At 32.5% G+C, this 23,586-nt stretch overlaps 1 protein-coding gene across 1 annotated transcript in view; it reads left to right on the top strand.

The window, feature by feature from the left end:
* Positions 1–23,586, top strand: part of LOC118193378 (synaptotagmin-5-like) — a 677,594-nt gene that overhangs the window by 68,091 nt on the left and 585,917 nt on the right. The window contains exon 2 of the mRNA XM_085826718.1: positions 12,490–12,587. Coding sequence (XP_085682844.1) covers positions 12,583–12,587 — 5 coding nt within the window. The 5' untranslated portion in view covers positions 12,490–12,582. The remainder of the gene's footprint in view (positions 1–12,489; positions 12,588–23,586) is intronic.

Genomic DNA, 23,586 nt, shown 5'->3' with positions numbered 1-23,586 from the left:
AATATGCGTCCAGTGTGCTTACCGCTACACCACGAAGGCATGCTAAAAAGGCGAGAGAAATACCTTATGTACCCCCCTTTTAAAGGGTGGCTGGGGATTAGGGGACCCAATCGCCAAATCGGGGTGATGGCGAATCATCATCCACCACCTTTTTCGTTCGAGCGCCACTGTAGGGACATTAAGTTATTTTGAAGCAGGTGTGCATTAAAAATTAGCAATGCCCTCACCGGGACTCGAACCACGGACCTCTCGAATACGCACCGAGTGTACTGACCATTACAACACGAAGACATGCTAGAAGATGAGAGAAATATCTCATAATATTAGGCATGAGCTTGCGTGCTGATAATATGAGGTTTAGATTCTTCCGGTAGCGAATTCCTATTAATGTTTCAGATAGTGAAGATAGAGTAAGCATTTCGTGTTGTTCAGGTTATCAAAATACTCAAAACACATTTTACAGTTTGTGACAACGAGTATTATCTACCACAATAAAATTTTTAAAGTGTTAAAAAAGCGTTAATATTTCGCAGATTTTAAAGTGCGAATCCAAAATAAAGACTTTCTAAAACCTCTCACAGCCTAAAAAATTCTGCTTTGTCATTATCGTAGTACTTATTTATCAAAATACGTACATAAATCTATACATAATAGATATAATGAGAAATATAACAATGATTATGGAGAGGATGACGATGGTGATAAATGGATAAATACAATCACGAATAATACAAAGCACAGAATGATTGATGTTCATCGCAAAAAAAAATGCTTTTATTAATCGATAACCCTGAGAATAAGACACAGTAATTTGAAATAGGAAATTTAATGATCACATAATTTATTGACGTATGATGGAATATACAAAATATTAAGTGTATATCAACAAAAAACTCAAAATATAGGAAACTATCATGTTTTACTTAACCGTTAATCTAGTGAATTCTTATCTTTTAGGAATTGTGAAATGATATTGTAGTTAATGTCATCTAAGCAATTACTTGCACTGTCAGCTAAAATCCTTTCAATCGGCATTTAACAAAGGTTATTGTTCTCTAAGTAGTCAGTAACTGGAATGGACCTCCTAAAAGGTTACGGGTGGAAGCTAAAGGTAGAACTCAATTAAGGAACGACATTGGTTCCAATCGTTTTCGACGTGGACGTGGTTGACAGAAATCGATCGGATGATTCAACCATTGTGTTCGAAATGAGAATCGCTTCATCTCTATTTACATTCTTGCTTTCGTAGTTACAGTTGTTGCTGTTATCTTTCTTTCACTGTTTTGCTATTATAATCGATACTCCGCCTGTGAAAGGAGAGCAAAGTAGAATCATTTATAGCGTTTGAGGGTATCGTACCAGATAAAGATGAAGACAGATAAAGAACTAGATGCAGAAACTAGGTACGTTAAATAGACTATTTAACAGAAATATATACTTCATAGAAATTTTAAATAGATTAATTTTCATTTCAGGGATTACATATCTTAAAAGAGTTATTTTTTTCCAGCACATTTTCCCATTATGTTAGATGAAAAGTAAACATTATAATCTTTGACTTTAGAGAAATCCTTATTTCTTAGTTTCAGTTACAATTTATATCTATACATTCCAAAGGAATATTAGTCAACTGATAATTTTATTTATTGACCAGTTAAAAATAATTAAAGATGGGTTTAGATAAAGATGGGTTAAAAATAATTAAAGATGAGCCAAGACAAGTAAGATAATTTAGAGCCTAACAGAAATCAAATGCGTATTGTGCATCAATTTTATCTGAAATTTCCCAAAACTGCTAATATATGTTTGATTTACATATAAACTTTACTGATACACTTGTATATAAATCAATAAGATGTGCGTGACATTTTGAAAACATAAATGAATAAATAGAAATAAAAAAATGAAGCATAATAAATCAAATAAATGTAAAAAATAAATAATTAAATAAAGATAATTAAAAAATAAATAAAAATAGAACATAAACTAAATCAATGTAAATACTACATGATATGAATTCATTAATTAAAAAATTAAAAATAAAAGGAACTTAGGTAATTCACGAGCATTGAAGGAAAAGATAATGATAAACTGTCTTATGCTGGCATAAAATAAAAATGAATCTTCCATTTTCAATACATTAATTTACAACTTATTTCTTCGATAGGTTAGAAAAGTCATTTTCTAACCTATCGAAGCATAGAAATTTGTAATATTCTAAAATTTGTCCGTTGTTTCTGAATTTGAATCATTATGGTTCGCTAAATACTTCATAACTTTTAATGTTGTTAAAAGGAGAAAGTTACAGTCTACCTTTGAAAAGAAACCTAAGGGATTCGAACGTTTCAAAACTTTTAATTAATGAATAATAAACCACAATGCAAATAAAATTAAAATCAAACTAATCCGCAAATGAAGGTTTTCCAGAATTGACTTTTCGGATTTATGAGATCTGAATGCAGCATTGTTCTATAAATTGAAAATACACGCACAAAAAAGGGGCAGTTCTTAGTAAAATACTTAACAGCAATAGAATGCTGTTATTTTATGTACCATTCCAATCTTGATAAGATCTATTGCTGGCCAGAGAAAATAAATTCTATGCATGATCTTAATATCTACAGGTACTTAAACAAGAAACAGATGGTGTTTGCCAAATTAATTTAAACAATTTGCAAGTATATAGTAATGCAACGGATTTCGAGTAATGCCTATAGTAAGCGGAAGCAAATCTTTCTTTCATACATGGTAACTTATATCATATTTTTAGGAGGGAAATAAATGCAGATTTGTATTTACATTCAATTCAGAATATATCTCATTTATATGAGTAGGAAGAAGACACTAATGACCAGTTAAGAGGAGTTCGTGGATTTCTAATTCCTTGCTTGTAAAAATTTGATGCATTGTGTGGATTATATAAAGATATATTTAACATAAATATATATATCGCATATAAAGATATATTTAACATAAATATATATATCGCATATAAAGATATATTTAACATAAATATATATATCGCATATAAAGATATATTTAACATAAATAAAAGACTATCATATTGAAAGAGGGCAATTATTTAAAAAATTGTAATAAAAAATCAAAGTTTTGTAAGAACATATAACTGTGTTATTTTAAAACTGAAACCCTGATGATTAAAAAAGTGCACAAACTTAATAGCCTAAAGTAACAACGGCAAAAGTTTACAAATTCTGAAATCATCGTTTTCACATAAGATGCAGAAATATGGGAATGTTACTTAAGACATCTATGATTCTCTCAAACAAAATACAGAGATATTAATCGATTTACACCAAAATTCAAAAAATATCGGATGTAATTTTTTATTTCGGATAAAATAAAAAGAAGAAGAAAATTTTCAAAGGTACTGAAATTCAAACTGATCACAAGAAGTTGTCCGAAGTGCTGTTAATAAAAAAGACCAGAAACGTTCTTCCAATCAATGTCCAATTCTTCGTCCAAATCAATGTCCAAATTCAATTAATGAGGATTAACGGCAATGGCACTAACGGTATTAACCAACATAACTTAATTGTAAACTAAATGTACCTGTGATTTAATATAAAAAATGGAGATATAAATATGTGCTTTAATAAATCTAACAAAATTTATTTTAAATTTAAATAAATTTTGCTAACGTTTACATATTTGAGAAATATTAATAACACCACTAATGTTTCAATACTTAATATTGCAAAATTCCTTTTTTATATTCATTATTTGACGAAGCACATGTCTCTTCAGAGAATAAACCTAGAAGAGGGGAAACTCTTCAATCATATATAAAGGGATTATAAAGAAAATGTGATGAAATTCTTGCAAAGTATTAGACAGAAAGCAAATGGAACTTGCAAGATCGATATAAATTTATTCAATCTGCAACTTTTTTATTACTGTGAGAAAGAAACTCTAAACGTATGGTGATAGCACAGAAATAGAGGTCCTTTTAAGGGAAACTGAATGGTCTTCACATTATCCATGGGGAAAACGACGAAAGCATCTGATCAGCCAGTCCGTTCGAATAAGTTTAATTCCAGTTGAACTTTTTGTGTTCAGCGATTTTACTGCATAGCGTTGCATTTCTGAAACTTGTAACTTGTTTCAGTCCACTTTCATTTGATATGATTTACTATGTTAAAGCACTCGGGCTACCTGCCTAAAGGAAGGGATGCCTTCGTGGAAGGTTTTTTTAAGGGAAACTGGATCGTACACACGTTCATGGGGAAAACAATGAAACCGCTATGCAGCCAGCACGTTCGCAGACTTTTAAACCCTGTACCGAACTACTACTGTTCAGCTAGTTTACTACTAGGTCGCTCGCAGCTGGCAAGAACAAATTTTACTACGTTGCCCATGGAAATTTCAAAATACGCAGCCGTACGAATCAATGGAAGCTTCGGAGAAACAATTTATTTATGCACCTTGTGTTTAGTAAACATATTTCAAGGAAATAGATGCTTTGAAATGACATTTAAATTGGTAAATCTTTAAGATAAAATATTATGTATAATTTCTGAGCGAAATACATCGACATTTGTTACTATTGAGTCACAAGCGTTGAAGCGTTGATTTCAAAAACAAACAAACTCACACCATAATAATAATAATAATAATAATAATAATAATAATAAACAAGAATTTGACATCAAACATGAGCCGACGTCTAATGTGCCAACAGACATTTTGATGAAACGTTTTAACCAAACAAGACGTACACACAAAATGTTTGAATGAACTTTAATTTTTTTCTGTCTTATTTCGCTTTTGAGGGTGAATTTTAATTTTTCGATTCCTCACTTTTACGCTTGGTAAGGCTGAACCGTGTGTCATGATTCTGTTTCTGTTCTTTACAATGAACAAAAAATATTTTAAAAACATTTGTAAGCTTTTCACTTCTGTAATTCTCAGTTACCGTTGAAAGTGACGAATCTTAAGAATTAGTTAACGAATAATCGCTTAAGTTCGTGTGGCAACAAACAACAAAATGGAAGGGTAACTAATCCTTTATTATTCCAATAAGATTTAACAAAACTCCGTCTTGAAGTGTACAATCAAAGCCGACACTTGGACTTGAATTTAAAAGACTAAAAATTAAACTAAAACTAAGATTAACTAAAGAAATATAGCCGAAGCTATCAAGATTCTGGACTATTTGGCCCCTTAACTCTATTTGACTACGAAGCTTATCAAGGGTCTGTGTACGGCCGAGCGTAATAACAGCTTAGAGAGAGAGAGTGGCCAAAAGGCAGACGCGCGTAAATTAGAAACTCTGATTCTCTCTGACTGACTTCGGGGTTTAAATACCGCTCCTCCTCATTAACTATTCAGAAAAATTCCAACGTTCTGGCCGGAAGCAGTAAGTTGAAGTTAAGAATTTGAAAGGAAAGGAACTTAAAATTTAACTGTTAATAAAATTAACATAATTCTTACACATTTAATTACACAATTTTCATCAGATGCTTTAAAACGGGAAATAAATAATACTTAGCTTTTATAGCATTTTTAATCAAATAAAAATTTTAATAAAAATAAATATTTGTTTTTCTAATGATGAGGATTTTAAATTAGATCAGCCAAAAAAATGCTTCACTAGACTATTGAGTACTGGGAGTTCTTTTCGGGTTCTATTTTGAGGAAAAGCGCTGAATGAATGGTTTATTTTTGTAGCATGCATAGCGGTAATACGAGCTAGTTTTCCTTAGAAAGTCCTCAACGAAGATTATGCCTCGTCTTAAGCAGGCCTTTGGATAAGTAGCCTTCGGATGCTTTCCATATTGGAATAACTGTATCTGCGCCAAAGGTGGATTCAAGTGAATTTAGTGCTATCATTTCTTATATGTGTCTCTTGTAAAACATAAATTCTAGTATACTTTTAAATTTTGATGATGTTTTAATACATATAATATATGAGTGGCCTTCGATTTTGTTTAAAGAATATTTTTAGTGCTAAACATTAATATTTACAATTTAGTGCAATAATCAAAACAGTGAAGTGGTGGCCATTTCATTATGGAAGCACCTAATAGGAGGCACTGTGAAGGACCGGACAGTTACAACCATGCCTTCTCCGGTATTCAAACTCTGGCACATCGTTACGGCAATCACGATCACTAACCATTGAACCAGCTGGGCAGCATTTGTCTACCTTTAATTTACAGAACACGAAAAAAAAAAAAAAAAATAAGGAAAGAAACTCACTGCTTCTGAACGTAGAAAAATTCCTTCTAACCAACATAGCAAGGGATACCTAGAGCACGATCATTTTCCCAAAGTTGTTCTAATCTATCCGAGGTTAAAACGGACATTCAAATCATTTAAATTTCTATTTCACTCAGAAATTCCATCTGACCTCAAACTTATGCATTTGCTAACAATGACGAATTAAATCTTATGATTAAAAAATCAGTCATTGATAGCAGATTATAGCTAAAAAACCGAACTGTATTTAAAAAAAAACTGTCAGACTTCGATAACTAAGTTAAAACTTCAGAATAAATTTCATTTGAAAGTTTATAAATTAGTTTTCAGTTTATATGCTGATGCAAAGAAACAAGATTCTGCAATAATTAATTCAAGCATTAACTAATAATAACATAACATAAAAATTTAATGTTAAATTTTAAAGAAGAAATTTCATCAATTATGAGGAATATTATATTGTTTTCATAAATACCTACCCGTTAAACATTTAACTACATATGTTTATTCTTCATTGTGTTGTTGTTCTTGGTGTTTTATTAACGATCACTGACATCTGCGAAATGAAGTAATTATTAGTGTATTCATCTTTAGTGATTTAATGCTTCAGCATTACTTTTATGAGCTTCATTATTCGTATTTATACTTTAGAACTTTTCCTTCAGTACACTTTGAATATACAAAGTTTTAGGATAAATCTTTCAACGAGTTGCAGCAAACCTGTCAAACGAGAATTGGCAGCATTTATTACTTTGATGTTTTCCTAAAACATCGACTAGTTACACATATAACTTTATGTTTAGTTAATAAATGGCAACAGATCTGGGGTAAACAACTGCCTAAAAGCATAAAACCTAGAATAGGGTGCTGGAAGTCTACTAGAAAATCGAAGAGAAGAAGACATTTTAACTTACCTTAAAATGTGTCCCCTTCGAGTTAGTGCATGCTGAGAGTTAATCTGCGGATTGTAAGTGTAAATGCTGTTCTTTCAGTGAATCGCATTTGTTTATATTATTCATATTTTAATAAAGTTCGTGTGATGTCGTTTAACAGCTCCATCATAATTCTTGACCATGTTATCGGAAAAGAGACAAATTTTAATTTATTTGAGCATTGCGTCTCCTTCATTTTAATGTATTTTATGTGTTTATTTGATTTCATAATTTTACTTTTTATTATATTTCATTTATATGTTTATCACTGCATCAACAGAATTTCCTCATTGCATTATCTTAGTTTTTTCATCATTTTATTTTGTATGGGATGTACTCAGTGTGCGTTTCATGCATGATGGCACCTCATATCAAAAAAAGGTGTATAATTCTGTCCTATATAATTAATACTTTGCAGGAGGGTAGTATTCTGGGAACAGCTGCTGTAATGGATTAGAAAGATGAGGTGAGAACAGCGTTAAAAGTTTTTCATAGAGCGGTACAAACAGTAACGAAAAAAGGATATTTATAATGTTGCACAAAACACATGGGTTAAATATCAACACGATCCATGGTTTTTCTTTATACGAAAGATTTCGTGATGAATGCTGAAATATTGATTATGAACATTGGAGTGTTAGATTTTCCTTATTATCTACACAGATGAAAAATTCGCAGTTAAATCAAAGTAAATAGTAGCAAACTATATAGTCCTGCATCTGAAACCAAAAAGAAAATTGTTCAAACTTTCGACTTCCACGAGATGAGATACGATCAAAGCTCGAGCAATCTATTCTGTCGTCGTATTTGCTTCAATAATAAAGACTGGGGTATTTGTTGAGTTTGAAGAAAAAAAAAACTTCTGTCCATTAGCTAAAAGGAAGCTTTTATTTGTACATTCATATTTTCATAACTCTTCGCGCATTCACACATGCATCATTTATTTAACAGCATTATCATTTTAATTGATTATTTTTTCCATATTTCTGATAAAAATAACGCTATCAAGTAGAAATAGACTAATCCAGTTACCTCAAGGAACTGTCGATGATATGTGTTAAGTATCTCAGATTTGGGCACCAGTCTGTCTTAGGAAGAAAGCCATTTTAGGAGGCACGTAAGATTTCATTGAGAGACTCTCTAAAATCGTGCTGAATACCGAAGCACGTTTTAGATTTCGAAACGAAATGAAGAGTCTCTTCTATTGCATTTTATCAATTAGCTAGTTCATTTAATGGTACTTGAACATGTAATGCGATTGATTTTTTTGACGATATAATCTTCACAATTTCATTATATTATGGAAAATGTTTTAAATAAAAGGTATTAATTTGTTTTGGCCCTATAAATTCTAGCGCTTTTCATGCCAAGTGAATTTCTGGAGGCCTTTGTCTGAAAAGTAAAAGAAGATATAAAATACATTATGTCCAATAAAGAGCATACTTTCCATAAAAGTAGGTTATATTAAAATAAAAAGACTTCTAATCTTTCCAAACTGATATATCCTTATAATTATTTTAGCAAACTAATTACAGCTATTAATAATATGGTTTTATGGTGTCCTGTAATGCGTATTTACTGAGTTATGATCAGATTTCATAAAAGAGATTGCATAATTCAACACACATAATTCAAGCCGTACCACACATTTTCAGCGACATTGGCAACATTTCTTTCTCCCCCCTCCCTTTGGCTTGATACTATAGATTTTTCTCTCCATTTTGTTTTATATTTTTCAAGTTCTTTCGATTTTCACTGAAATTCATTTGAAATATTTTCTCTTGATTTCTTTTATTTTCATACCTGAAACTCTTTTTAAGTAATACGAGAGACATAAAATATATGTATAAGGAAAATATAGTTCTGTTTATTGCTTCTTAAATAAAAATATAAAGCACGCAGGAATAAAATGCAAAGTAACAATAATTTATAAACATTGCCCTAACTAAACTAATAATCGAATAAGACTACAGAGCAGCTATAAAACTGAAACTAGCTTTAGAATGACAAAGAATGTTTCTCCTTTGGAATTTATACGACACCATGTGAACTCAGCTAAATAAAAGGTTAAATGTTCGCAGGTTTCTCTTTGGCACTTATTGCGTCATTTTGCTTTACCTCACAAGTACTCAACAGATCGGGAATGACACCTAGTGTACAATCAAAGAAGTGACAGGAATTATTTTCTTTAAAATAGTCCAAATCCCAAATAAGAAAATCTGTTGCAGTAAAAAACAGTAACTTGGATTAGATGGAAAAATGACTGCGCGAATAATGTTTATAAATACAATTGTCGGCAGGAAAGAAACGAAAACTAATTGATGACGCTTAGCTCCAAAGAAATCCCCAAAGCAGGAAACGTACTAAATGGTATACACTGGTGTGCAAAAATTAAGGATGAGACGGTATTTTCAATATAACTTTGTACAAAAGCTTTCCAAATCAACACATTTAATACCGTAAGATCCCCAATACGTAAGGACATGAGTAATGTAAGCAACACTTACTAAAAGAGAAATCAGAGGGATAAAAAGAAGTTTTATTGAAAAAGTAGCATGGAGCGCAATGCGACTGAAGGCCGAAACATCCCTGTGATGGGAGTCCAGTAAGAAACATCCGGTCTTTAATAGGGGATATGATCTCCCCTGATTGCTAGGCAGGTTTCACAGCATCTGCCCATGCTGAGAATGAGGGTGTCAATGAGTTGTTGAGGCATTGCGGCCCATTCGTCTTGCAGCGCCAATCGAAGCTCCGGAATCGTTACTGGTGGTAAGGTACGAGCTGCCAAGCGTCTGCCTAGAAAATCCCATACATGCTCGATGGGATTGAGATGCGGAGATCATGCCGGCCAATCCATACGTTCAATATCCTCACTCTCTAAGAGCTGTTCGGCAGCTACTGTGCGATGACATGGTGCATTGTCGTCCATGAAAAGGAACTGCGGACCCATAGCGCCTCTAAAAAGACGCACATATGGAAGAAGAATCTCGTTGCAATAACGGGTCCCGTTGACTGAACCTGCGTCGAAGATGTGAAGGTTAGTTACATATAAAGACTTCCTATAGTTAATTTCGTCAATGATATCAGGACTGACACAAGATGATTGAGACCACTTCTAGTAACCTTATCAAGTTAAACTTCAATAAGTGAAGACAGAGAAAATCATTCTTCCAGTTGTAGTAAACTCACTAGGTAAAGTTAACATCAGTATACAGTTCTGAAATTTGGATTAACTTTGATTTATTACAAATCTACGCGAAGTAACTACATTGTCTATCTAGTAATTGCTTAGTTTAGAGAGTTGCTACCATTTATGTACTAGATCGATTAAGTAGCTATTGCTGCTTAGTTTAGCTTTTCTGTTGCCACAAAGATGAAGCTTTTAAGTGAGAAAGACTCTTTTTCAAAACTACAGTATTATTGGTACTACTCATGAAAATTATATAATTTATAGAACGGTAAAAAGAAATTAATTGATAATTAATGACTGGAAATAATTTTCTTGGAGAGAGGCTAATGTGAAATTCGTTAGGATAGGCAAATTCCAGAAATTTCCATGGTCTTAGATTGACACTAAACGTTTCTTGAAGTATTTCGCAGTTAAAGATTTATATATTTTTATATGCCTGTCAAAATAAAAATAAAGAGCATAAGGAAATAAAAGTTATAAAACACAATTTTAATTTGAATTTAACCATTCAAATTTTAGAAACATAGTAAACACCGTTAATTAGGATTAAAATAGTTGTTTAAATGGGTAGGGCATTTATACGTTATGCAGTACATATGCCAATTTTTTTTTTCATTTAATTACACGTTTTTTAAAAAGTATCTTTCCGCATCGAAATTCCTTACCGTCACTGTCAGGCAACAGGTCTTACCTAAATTCTGCAAATAACATGCTTCAGCAATCCAACAAAGCTTGTTGTTAATTATGCTCTTGATTGGCAAGACAGGCAGATTAGTACGATGAAAGTAATTATGGCCATGTGATAAGGAATAGCTTCTGTCATTTGCCATGGTTTCGGGGCACCTTATAGGTGACAAAACTAACTTGTTCAAGCACTTTCCCCATTTCTATGGAAAACTTCTTAGGGACCAATCTCTTATCCTTTGTCTTCTACTACCAACTTCTTGAGGGAATTTAACAATATTTGAAATGCCTCAGCCAAAATGGCCATATATGCTTGAAAACAATAGTGCGGTTTCCTGGATTCGTAAACGGGTTCAAGGTAATCGCAATCAAATCTCTGACTAATCTACGAACAGGATGGCTTAAAAATTATTTTTTTAAGTATGGTGTGCAATTATTTTGCAGTTTTTCTATTTCCATAAAATCGAAAAGGTGTATAAAATTACTTAATTATAAAAACTGTCTAATATTGGTAATACAGATTAAAAAATGAATTGGAAATAATTGAAAATTCTCTGATTTATTTGACATTTGAGGAAAAACTTAATATTCTTGAAATCTTAGATAACCCTCCAAATATCGCTTAAATTATAACAGAATTTCATACTACGACAGAGTTTGGATTGTACTATTAACATTTCTGCCATGTAATAGATAACCAGTAATCGTATAACATGAAGCAGAAATTTGTTCTTTTGAAATAACTGGCGTAAAAGAAATAATATAACATGGATATATATATATATATGTGTGTGTGTGTGTGTGTGTGTGTGTGTATGATAAAATAAAAGTAGCTTATTTTTGTGTACTTTATTTTTAGTGCAAACATGATGTTTAAATACATTTTGCATTAAACTTCATAATTTATATTTTCTTATTTGAATAACATTTGTGAACGATATGGAATTGTTTTAATAAATTTGACTACTAAAAATAGTTCAGCTTTCGTTTTTACCACAACTACTTCTTTTTTTCGAGTGAAGCTAGCAACATCAACAATATTGTAGATTAAATACGTAAACATTTACAAGCAAATCACATTTTTAACAACGTATGATAAAAAAAAGAGCATTATAATAGTTCATTTCTGAACCTAATGTATTTTTTTTTAAATGTTCTGTATAAACATCTACGTTAGCGGTTGCCGAAATACAAAATTTTTAGTGAAAAAAATTACGTGAATTTATTATATTTTTTTAAACAATTGGCCTGATTAGTTAGTGACGCTACTTGCTATATTTTAGACCCAAGTTTGAGTGTCCCGGTGAAGGCTAATATTCATAACTGTATATTGCCTGTTCAGTATGAGAGCATTTGCAATGCTGGCGAGCCGAAAGTCCTCTTGAGAGACTTGAATTTCATATTTCAATTATAATTTCTATTTATAATTCATGTAATGTAGTACATGATTTCTTCTTTCAGATAAACTGTTTTCGTGACTTCAGCGAATGCATCAGAAGTATTAATAGTAACCCAAAAATAACATTGTTCTGACGTCCACAGAAAAAAAGAAAAATGGGGTAAGTGAGCATTTCTCTGACCTTCAAAAAGAATACTGTATTACTTTGCATGCTATCCTTTTCAGCCTACTTCTTGCAAATTTTTGTTTTAACTACCATTAGTCAGACTTCTTCTGACAGGTAAAGATTTGTTTTAAGCAACTTACTTTACGGTATAAATACCTGTGTTTTACCTCAAGGTAATTTATACTGTGATAAATGTCCAGAAATGCTAGGAGTTCTCTTAGAAATATGTTTATATGGCTTATGAAACTTTTGAACTTTATAGTGTAGTTGTGTATTTGCGAAACGAGTTTGCTAAACTTATTTTAGAAAGGTTAAAAAATAGGTAATGCTGTGGAATTATGGAATGCTTTCCGGGCATTCTGAATAACGTGAATGTGCGTGTCTAGAAAAGTAACGATTTATAATGATAAAAGAGAAATCTTTTACTGCTATAAACTGCAAATCCTCTTCCAGAGTAGCGTGCAAAGTATTTGATGTTATTGCAACAAAAATTCTTTTATGTAACGTAAAATATTTAAAAGTATAATCACGTATTCGTCGTTGTAGATTTTGATCGACCTTGTGCAGAGTTTCTCTGTATGGACCCAGTATCTTGAAAGATCTCGATTACTTTCAAATCAATTATTAAAGACCTGGACGCGTGCTAACGCACATTTTCTGATAATTACAAATAAAAAGATAACTCGCCAACAATAAACAAAGCATTACAGCAGGAAAAAATAGAAGTAAAGAACTTAGAGCTTCATTTCCCAAATCTCTCTCTGAACTCAGAGTTTCGCTCGCTATTTATTTAATTTGTAATTTTTGGGTGAGTTGATGAATCGGTAGAAGTGCAAAAAAGATAAACGTAAGGAATAATATGTAAATTATAGTGAACCTTGCAAACTATGTTTAATAAATCCAAATGTAGCAGTTAGTAAAATTGAAAACTCTGCCCCTTTCGTGCAGTATAAAAACTGAAACCTTTATTCCTTTACGCATGATTCTTCAATAAAATACAGTAGGAAATGAAATTACCTTGGATTAAATAGTCGAAAAAATATAATTACAGATATTTTGTTTCCAGAAATTATTTCATAAATTTTAAGCCAAATGGGAGATGTAAGAGAAAGATTAGAAAACAAGAGAGCTAAAGTTATATCTTAAGAATACTATTAACTTAGCGACATGCTTCTGAACACCAGCAGCTTTATGATGTAACATTAATCTGTCAGTGCGGATGAAATCATTATATTGAGGTCACATAGAAGGAGAAGGTATTTTAGTTTCGCTTCTTTTCCCAGTTAGTCTATAGCAACTTTTATGACCGAAAAGGAGATGAGTTTCTATTGTATGGTTAAAAAAATACAGACTTTGAACGCTTCTCATCTTTTCAGCGAAGCGTTTGACAAATAACTACTGACATTTTACTTTTTGCTCGAAAGTATTTCTTACATTTAGAGTTTATTTTACTTGAATTTTGTTGTTCCAAATGAAAAATGCTTAGCTAAAAGATGAGGGCAGTTTTTTTCCCTTTTTAAAGGTATTAAGAAAGTACTATTATAAATAAAATTAAAATGAAACTGATAAGATGATTTGGATTTTATTTTCTAGGAAATACATATCGAAAGTTATATTATATTTAATATTTCAGCAAAGTAATCCATGTAATCTCACTTACAATGAACTTCATAAGTTGAATACTAATGATGCCGTGGAGAAAACCTTGAAAACGAAAAAGGACTTTACTCATTATGAAGCTCTGAGTAAAACTTAGAAGCTGCTTATTCTATCAGTTTGAGAAACGCTTACAGCTGAACATCCGAATAGAAAGGCTTTAATGTAAGAATAAGACAAATTGTTATACATAGGAATCTTTCGAAACTTTCTGCGTAGTGTTTTATAGGAGAAATGTGCAGAACTATAAGAAAGAACTGAATTTCCTTTACTTAAGGTGGTGGTCTCAAATGTGAATTGAATGCGGAGCGAATATTCGATCTAAAAGTAGCTCACGGGCTGATTTTTTTTCAGAACTCTTTAGTCTCGAAACACGATTTTATGTTGTTTCGTTTTTTATTTGTATCTCTTGCCATCTCTTGCCAATTTGTCTTTCAAATTGAATAATTAATTTCATATTCAACTGCCTATTATTGATTAACAAATTTACGGACAATATATATAGTTCTTAAGCATATTATTAGTTTTTACTTTTTCGTCTAATTCATTAAATAAAGATGAATTTCATTCATTATAGTTTATATAATGAAAAACGCTCAATATTGTTACGAAATGTACAGGCGCGGTGAGATAACTTCCTCTCAAAGAAGGTTTAGGTTTGCCATAAAATAGCAAAGGAGGGCAGAGTTGCCACATTTGGCGAGAAATCGCCCAACAAAATTGCCGATATGCCATGGACGGATGGAGAACCTTCTGGAACGAATTCTTACCGGTTTAGCCCAAAATGTTCTCGAACACAAGCCGAAAGCTATATAAACCCTGCTTGTTCGCAGTTAGTTAGTATCGAGTTGGTGTCTCTTCTAGCGAGTCAATTCCCTGCGGAGTCGATCAAGGTGACAGCCGGGCAGCGGAGTGCCGAGTGAGTCGTCGAGTGCACCGAAAGAGTCTCGTAGTATATCGCGGTTAGTGCATCGTCGAAAGAGCGTGTTGAGCATCGGGAACGACTGAACCGAAGAGTCGGGAGCTGTGCTCTGTATGTCGTTGAGTGCATCGCGAGTTGTAGCGTGAAGAGACTCGAGAGTACGTGGAGTTCCGAGAACGACCAAGCAGAGTCGGGACCTGTACTCTGATGCTTTGCAGTGAAGCTGTCTCCAGTTATTGCATGAGAGTGTGAAGGCTGTGTCAGCGTGTTTATAACATTTCGACGACTGTAAAAGTGGTTTTTGAGCTGTCCTGGTTAGTACTAGCTAAATAAAGTGTGCTTTGATACTTCTCCATCTAATGTCGTCGTTATTCACTCCAAATCCACACAAACCCCATACGAACGTGAAGGAAGAAAATAATGTAACAACTGGTGTCAGAAAAGAAAAACGCAACAATATGTTTACAGAATTACAGTATACATTTTTTCACTTTTCAAGAAGGCAGAAGATGTATAAAAGTTCTAAGTATGTATTCGTCTGTATCCTGTAAAATGTTTTTTGATTCTACCTGGGGCATCTCTATTGATAATATCCAAGAATATACCATATTAAAATTTAGCAGAGTCCTTTGAAACAAACTTTAAAATCTGAGCACTTTCAGTTTTTTTATTTACTTCTTATTTTTTAAACCAAAATGGCAAAGATTTCTTTGACGGTCTTTCTTTGAAGGTTTTTCTTTGACGCTACAAAAAAAAATATAGATATCTGTATGCAAATAATTATGAGCAACTTTGTTTCTTACTAGAACTTTCAGCTACTGCACCTCATGATGTTTTATTTTTGTTACAGTTTAAAACATGAAAAATTATCTTTATCAAAAATAATGATGCTAATATGCCAGTTTTCTGAATTATTAATTGTTAAATGCAGAAAACATTTGGTGACATACAAATATATTCCCAATAAAAGCGATTTTTCTCATTGCAAAACTTCGTAACGGAGGATATTTATTCTTTGACAAGTACGAGTAAAGATTAATCAAATCTGTACCGTCAAACCTTTGAATCAAATTTACATCATAGTATAGATGAATTAGCTCCATTTGTAGATTTTCTGGAGCATTACTTAAGTTTGTTTTCATAATAACGAAAATAATGTAAAATTTGACAGAAAATCATTGAAACCTTAAAACTTTCTTAAAATTTTCGCTATTATAATTAATGTAATAATAATACTAAATAATGTACTGGAAATACATCTGAGGGGAGCGCAAAATTTTTTCGAGACACTGCCAGTTTGAAATCACTGCTAAATAATGTACTGGGAATAAATCTGAGGGGAGCGTAAAATGTTTTCGAGACTGCCTGTTTGAAATCACTGATTTAAGGGATATGTCGTTATGATTTAATTAACGAATACTACAGTTTTCTCTTTCCTTTTATCGGCAATTTTAATGCTGTAAATATATGAAATATATCTTTGCAACTACTGAACAGCTGATGTGCCCGTTTCTGTTCTCGTATTATTTCATTACATTTATTATTCCAGATCAACAAGTACGTGACTGATAAAACAACCGCCACATCTTCATCTTTACTTACAATACAACTAAAGCTTTATAACACATACGAAAGTATATTCTTACGTCCGTACGGGTTCGTAATTGATTCAATGCACATAGAATCGATGATAGTCTGATAACATTTATTTTACAAAGAAAAACATAGTTCTGAAACTTTTCAACAAAGCACTCGTACAGCTCTCCTCAACATGACAGATACAATCATTAGCTTCCCAAACTACTAATAACCTGAAACATAACGTAATGTCAAGCGCATCTACGGAGAAGTCTCAATACTCTGAACTCTGCTCTAAGCAAAACTGATTCTCTGCTGTCTTATACAGTTTTCCCCAGGCCACTGAAAAATTTCCAGTACCTTCGATTTCTCGATATTACTATAAGGCATATATAGTTACATATGCTGCCGGATGCAGTTACAGTTACATAGAGGGATCAGACCAATTACAGTTATGCAGAAGTGAGAGCAAAATGTCACCAAATGGTCGCAAAGTTTGGTGATTTCATAAGCCTCTCTTTCTTGAGGACTTTATCTTCTATTATATAAGAGATCTACCATTTTACGTATAATTTCAATAAAATTGTTTACGTACGTACAAAATTCGTAACAATATGTATAAATACTAAAAAAATTAATAAACGAAATAAATTGAAATCAATCATGAACGCTCTAAAAGCTACAATAATACACTCATGTCCATAAATTAAGGATAATTCGGAGTCACGCGGAAATCGAACTCTAACATAAATACATCATCTGTAAAATCACTACACATATCTTCAAGAATAATATGCAAATTTCAGGAAGTAACCAGATGGCACCGATGGTACGTCACAATGACGAGAGTGTAAGAGAGTGATATATAAGGAATACAGGCAAAGAAGTAAAATTGTTCGCAGGCGCTTTGTAAGCATTTATGTGCAATAACCGAATAGTTATGACACAAAGGACGCATTTGGATGATTTTTTACGTGGTAGAATTATCGGCCGTCTGGAATGTGGGCGTACCCAACTGGAAGTATCAGACGAACTTGGAATTGCCCAGAGTGTCATCTCCAGGCTTTGGCAACGATTCCAGGATGATGGTAATGTGAGTAGACGTTACAGCACAGGTCGCCCCAGAGTTACAACGCCGAATGAGGACCGGTATTTGGCAGCTACTGCCAAAACAAACAGGCGGAGCACAACCTCAGACCTGTCTCGTCAGCTCTCTTCAGCCACTGGTACGACAATTCCAAGGCAGACCGTGTGCAGACGCTTAGGGCAGATTGGTCTATATGCTCGTAGACCTGTCAAATGCGTTCCACTTACTGCAACTCACTGTCGCCTGCAATTAGCCTGGAGTAGAGAGCATGCATTGTGGACACCACAACAGTGGGCTTGTGTGATGTTTTCCGACGAGTCCAGGTTTAGCCTGCAGTCTGATTCTTCCGCACTTTCATATGGAGAGCTCCAGGTACCCGTTACCACCACGAAAACATCATTGAACGACACCGTTACGGTGGTGCAGGAGTGCTCGTTTGGGGTGGAATTATTCTGGGTTCCAGAACTGACCTGCATGTTCAAATTGGAGCCATGACAAGCCAAATCTATCGGGACGTCATTCTGGAACAACATATACGTTTGTTTCGGGCCGCCATGGGCGCACAATTTGCGTTTTTGGATGACAACGCCCGTCCTCACCGTGCAAACATCGTAAGCGAATGCCTTCAGTCGGAGGATATCACCCGTATGGACTGGCCAGCTTTCTCACCGGACCTGAATCCAGTAGAGCACGTGTGTGACATGCTTGGCTGACGAGTTGCAGCCCGTCAACCTCCTCCTATATGTCTACCGGAACTTCGGAGAGCAATGCTTTTTGAGTGGTGTAATATTCCCCAAGATCAGATCGATAATTTGATACTCAGCATGCCTATGCGTTGTATGGACTGTATTGCATCGTCTGGGGGACATACAATGTATTAACGGTCATACGAAACATGTAATAGTGGTTTTTTGTAAATAGGGTTTTTTTTGTAATTTGCTCCAGGGAGAAAAAATCGCTAAGTTTTTTAATAATATCAAACATATAGCATCGTTTCTTGCTTTTTACCTTTTGTTTAATAAATAGGCTTTACAAATAAGTCAAATTTGTTTTGCTTCTAACTCTTCCTTTGCCTGATTTTGCATTATCCTTAATTTATGGACATGAGTGTATATTAGAATGAAATGAATTTTTATAACTGTTCCAGAGAAGCTGGAACTGGATACATAAAAAGAAAAACTCGGAGGAAAAGTCAAAATATAAATTGATTTTATAATTATGTGTATCGGAATTTATTTTTGATTATTTGCAATAAGTATAATTATTTAAGTTTTCAACTCATTTCATTATTTTGTATATTTGTAATGTATTATTTTGAGTTCTGAATACAATTCACAAAATCGTAACACTTTTGTTTGATTATTAGATTTCAGTTTAGATTTTTCTGAATGGTTTGAGGCATTTTATTAATTAGCTATTTTCTATGACGTACGAATATATTACTATTTATATTTGTTCCCACATAATTTTGGTCTGATCTATTTCACTTTCTTAATTCTTAGTGCTGGAGGAGTTCAAATTACATTAATGAACAATTAGATAATTTAAATACCAAATGGTAAATATTTATTGTCTGAAATTAAAATTCAGCATTACTAAAAATTCATTATGTAGTTCAAGAACATAGCTGTATGTAGAGAAATCTCACATACTAGCATAGATTATTTCATTTAATTGGTTTTTCGAACACGAGGTGAAAGCAAAGAATCTGTAGGGACCCTTAAAAATTCTTTGGTGAAAGACCTGTTGATGAATGTTACACTGCAAATCGTGACGCGAGGCAATTAAAGGAAGGATAATGATTTTTGTCGATTCCTTTCTCCGAAGGCATTTGGTGTTGAAGTTCGCATACATCCGATGATGAGTAGAATGGAACAATTAACACGCAATATTTCTATTGTATTATTTAATTTTTAATAAGATTAATATACGTGTATACGAGCCAGTTTCCCTTAGAAACTCCTCCACAAAGGCATTCCTCCCCTTAGGCAGGTAGCCCTAGTGCGCTTTGCCATAATTTAATAAACCAAACCAGACTTTCAGTTAATCTTTTCTCTGGCCTACCAGCGGCCGAGCGGTAAAGTCGCTGAACACTGGTAGTTCGGTCCGAGGTTTGAATCCCGCGAGCGGGCTGGAGGCATAGGCGTTTTCGTGGTTTTCCGCATGTGTAACGTGTATACGAGCCAGTTTCCCTTAGAAAGTCCTCCGCGAAGGCATCCTTTCCCTTAGGCAGATAGCCCTAGTGTGCTTTGCCGTAATTAAATACACCATACAATTAATATATTCTCTTATATATTGTCACGTAACGAGTTCTTTATTATTGAGACGTATCAAATTCTGTAGCTAATCAGGAAATCGTTTTTTTTTTTTTTTTTTTTTTTTCAATCAGGAAATTTCTATCCTTTCTCTTTTTTCCTTCTTTCTTTTTTTGTTTTTGTTTTACACATACAGAAATCCATGCATATGTATTTACGTCCGTCCATGCCGTTACGGCTGTAAGGAAATAAAATCTGGAGAATAATGGTAAAATTACCTAATTATTATAATGTATATATATATATATATATATAAATAAAGAAGAAAGTCTGTGTGTTTGTTTGTTCGTTAATAATTCAGTTACTACTACAGCTATCGTCACCAAACTTTCTACAATTGTTTTCTGGGTCCTGGAGAGAGTCGACGTCCACTTGTTTCCCAAAACAGTATCTAAACTCAGAGATATTAATTGAACACTCTTAAAATGCTAATTTTTGCCCTCATTTTTCTGAATGTCAACAGTGCTGATACAGTGAGAAAAAATTAGTTTATTTTTCGATTGAAATTTTTATGTTCGTTCCATTCCGCATCAGACTGAAAAATGTATGACTATGAATAGTATTTTTTTCTCAAAATAATGGTATATTTGTTTTCATTTTTGCTGACCCAAATGGCAATTCCATATTGTAATATGGGAATATACACTATATAATTCTATGATTACGTAGTCAGTTATGGTATATGTATTGAATATTACTTTGTTTCTTTGGCATTTTTATGCATTACAATGACGCGTCATATGCCTTATGACGTGTAGCACGCTATTACATGAACTTTCAAATGATATCATAAGCAGAATAATACATTACTCTCAACCTAACTTACTCGCATCGAGTACTTGCCTTAGATAAAAAATTTAAACAAATAGCTGCTGTTTGAAGTGTATTTAAGGGTTGTCTGCCTAAGCAGCAATGATTTCGCGCAGAAACATGTTAACCTTTATAATTTATAGGAGGAAAAAAAAGAAAATTATGCGAAAAGAAATAACTACAATAAACAACGAACATGACATAAAAATGTAATAAAACTAAATATGTTAGTGGCAAGTAAAATACATTAACAAAAATAAATAATAAGTAAAAATACGGAATTGAGTTCCTAATTTAAAATTTTTGTTCTAGATTTGCTTTACTTGAGAATGACGGAAGAAGATGAAACTCTCAAAGCAAAAAGTTACAATGTACTGAATAAACAATTAGAAGAATATTCAGATAAAATATATAAAAGACTTGAACACAGGAAAAGAGTATATTCCAAAAAATTACATAGAAATAGACACAAGAAAATGCAAAGAATAAGTTAATTAGTTTAATCTAAATTTTCAAATCCAAAAACGCACAATTAAAATATAAAGTGCGTTCAACATATGAGTATTTAAAAGAAAAAATACAAAGATTAAATAAAATTATGTTAATTTAATTTAATTTTTAAAGAGGAAAAGATTTATTTTAAGGATTATATTAAATGCGCTTTTAAATAACAGCTAGAATTATTGTATTATTTATCTATAGTAATTTAGAGCCGTATAAATTTTTGCATATCATTTTTAGGCATAATTAAATTCTTTTGTTTCTAATGTTTTATGGAAATGAAATCAATTATCTCTTATTTCTGCAAACTAATGTCAGTATACCAATAATTATTTTTACTCTGTTTTTCGTTTTTTATTTAGAAATGCAACCAATCAAATTTCTTACTCAAACACTTGTTTCAAAATACCCGAGACGAATATTTAATTAATTTTGCGTATCTGTAAATGGCGAAATTTAGCTAAAAAAGATCCGTATTATTTGCCTTGGAAGTTAAATAGAGAGATTAATTATACTCTGATCAATACCATTTGCAATATTGCTTTTTCTCTTGGAATAGAATGCAGCTGATAATTTACTATCAGATAATTACAGCTACGTCAGCTACGTAAGAGTTCCATTAAAAGAAAATTAAGCTAAAAAACAGAGAAAATTAAGAAGCAAATGATTAAAGTCTAACAGTTAGCGTTATCGAGTAACGAAAGTTAATATATTTTTGAAATTATCTTCGAAAACTTCTGATAAGTAATAGAACTGTAGGTCAAATATTGATATATATGAAAATTTTATGTTTTTAATACTTTTAACTTTAAACTTTGATTCATGGTGCCGGACAAAAATTAACAAAAAAAAAAAAAAAAAAAAAAAAAATCAAATATCAAATAATTCACATTCAAAATCTAATTCATAATATTCATATATCATTTCGACATTCTTTTAAATATTCGTATATCATATCTGTCAATCAATCGTATAGTGGTAGTACAATTTAACTTTTAGGTTTTGCGTTGTGAGTAACCTATGCAAAAGGAAATATCAATAACTCCAAATTCAATTAAACTCCATGTTTCTTAAAAGCCTCCCGGCTCAAACAAATGGAGGGACATGGCAGACCACAGTAAAATATATACAACATAAATACACAAAAGCAATTAAATTTTAAACACACATTTATTAAATGCTTGACTATTTTATATAATTAAATAATGGATAACTGATCAGTAATCCTATCACATATTTTTCTATAATCCTACCGCATATTTTTGTAAGCCAAAATAACACATAATACTACACCAAATTACAGCTTACATTAATTAAGATTAACATTATTTTTTTTTCAAATTAAGTAGGTGTAACAAAATTTAATCCTCATAAAACTGGCATTCACTTGAAATTATAAATAACTTATTAATTTTACTAACTGTAATATTTAATTTATATAAGTAATAACGATATACAGGTAGATAAATCATTATTAACTGTTCTGCATTCGGGAAACCTAAGAGAGAGAGACAGAGAAAATATGCTTAAAATTTCACTCACAGATGGAAAACAATTTTTCCTGATAGCAGGATCCTTAGTGTCTAGTCCACATGGAAATGATCCAAGCCCATTTTTCTTTCTGTGACAACCCTTTCTGAAGCGTCTAAAAATCATTAGGGATCAAGAGTGGAAATTACAGTCTAATAATTCTTCAAACAGCCAGGAATCGCGCTTTATCTGTCCATTAGGTGGGAACCAATAGTCCAATTTAGAAGGATCTTTTATCTGTCCATTAGGTGAGAACCAATAGTCCAATTCAGAAGGATCTTTATCTGTCCATTAAGTGGGAACCAATAGTCCAATTCAGAAGGCTCTTTATTTCAATTCAATAACAGGTAGCTGAATATACACCAGTTTTTAGCACAATCACGTGCGTCATCGAAGTGGCGAGGCAAGATTTTATGCTGAATGTTTCGGAAAAAGGCTCTTGGAGATAAACCGGCGATTCAGGTGAAGAGAGAAAATCTGTGCTAAATTTTCTTGGTAGATTTTTTTCTATACATCTCAATCAGCTCTCAGTAAAAATGCTCTTTGCAGCTCGCACACATTTCTCCATACATCACGCAGGAAAATGTTCCTTGC

Source organism: Stegodyphus dumicola, chromosome 1, assembly GCF_044657685.1.
Source record: "Stegodyphus dumicola isolate Sdum_Otavi_A_Nest chromosome 1, ASM4465768v1".
NCBI lineage: Eukaryota > Metazoa > Arthropoda > Arachnida > Araneae > Eresidae > Stegodyphus > Stegodyphus dumicola.
The sequence above is the reverse complement of the archived record's forward strand: the minus strand, read 5'-3'. Positions and strand labels throughout refer to the sequence as shown.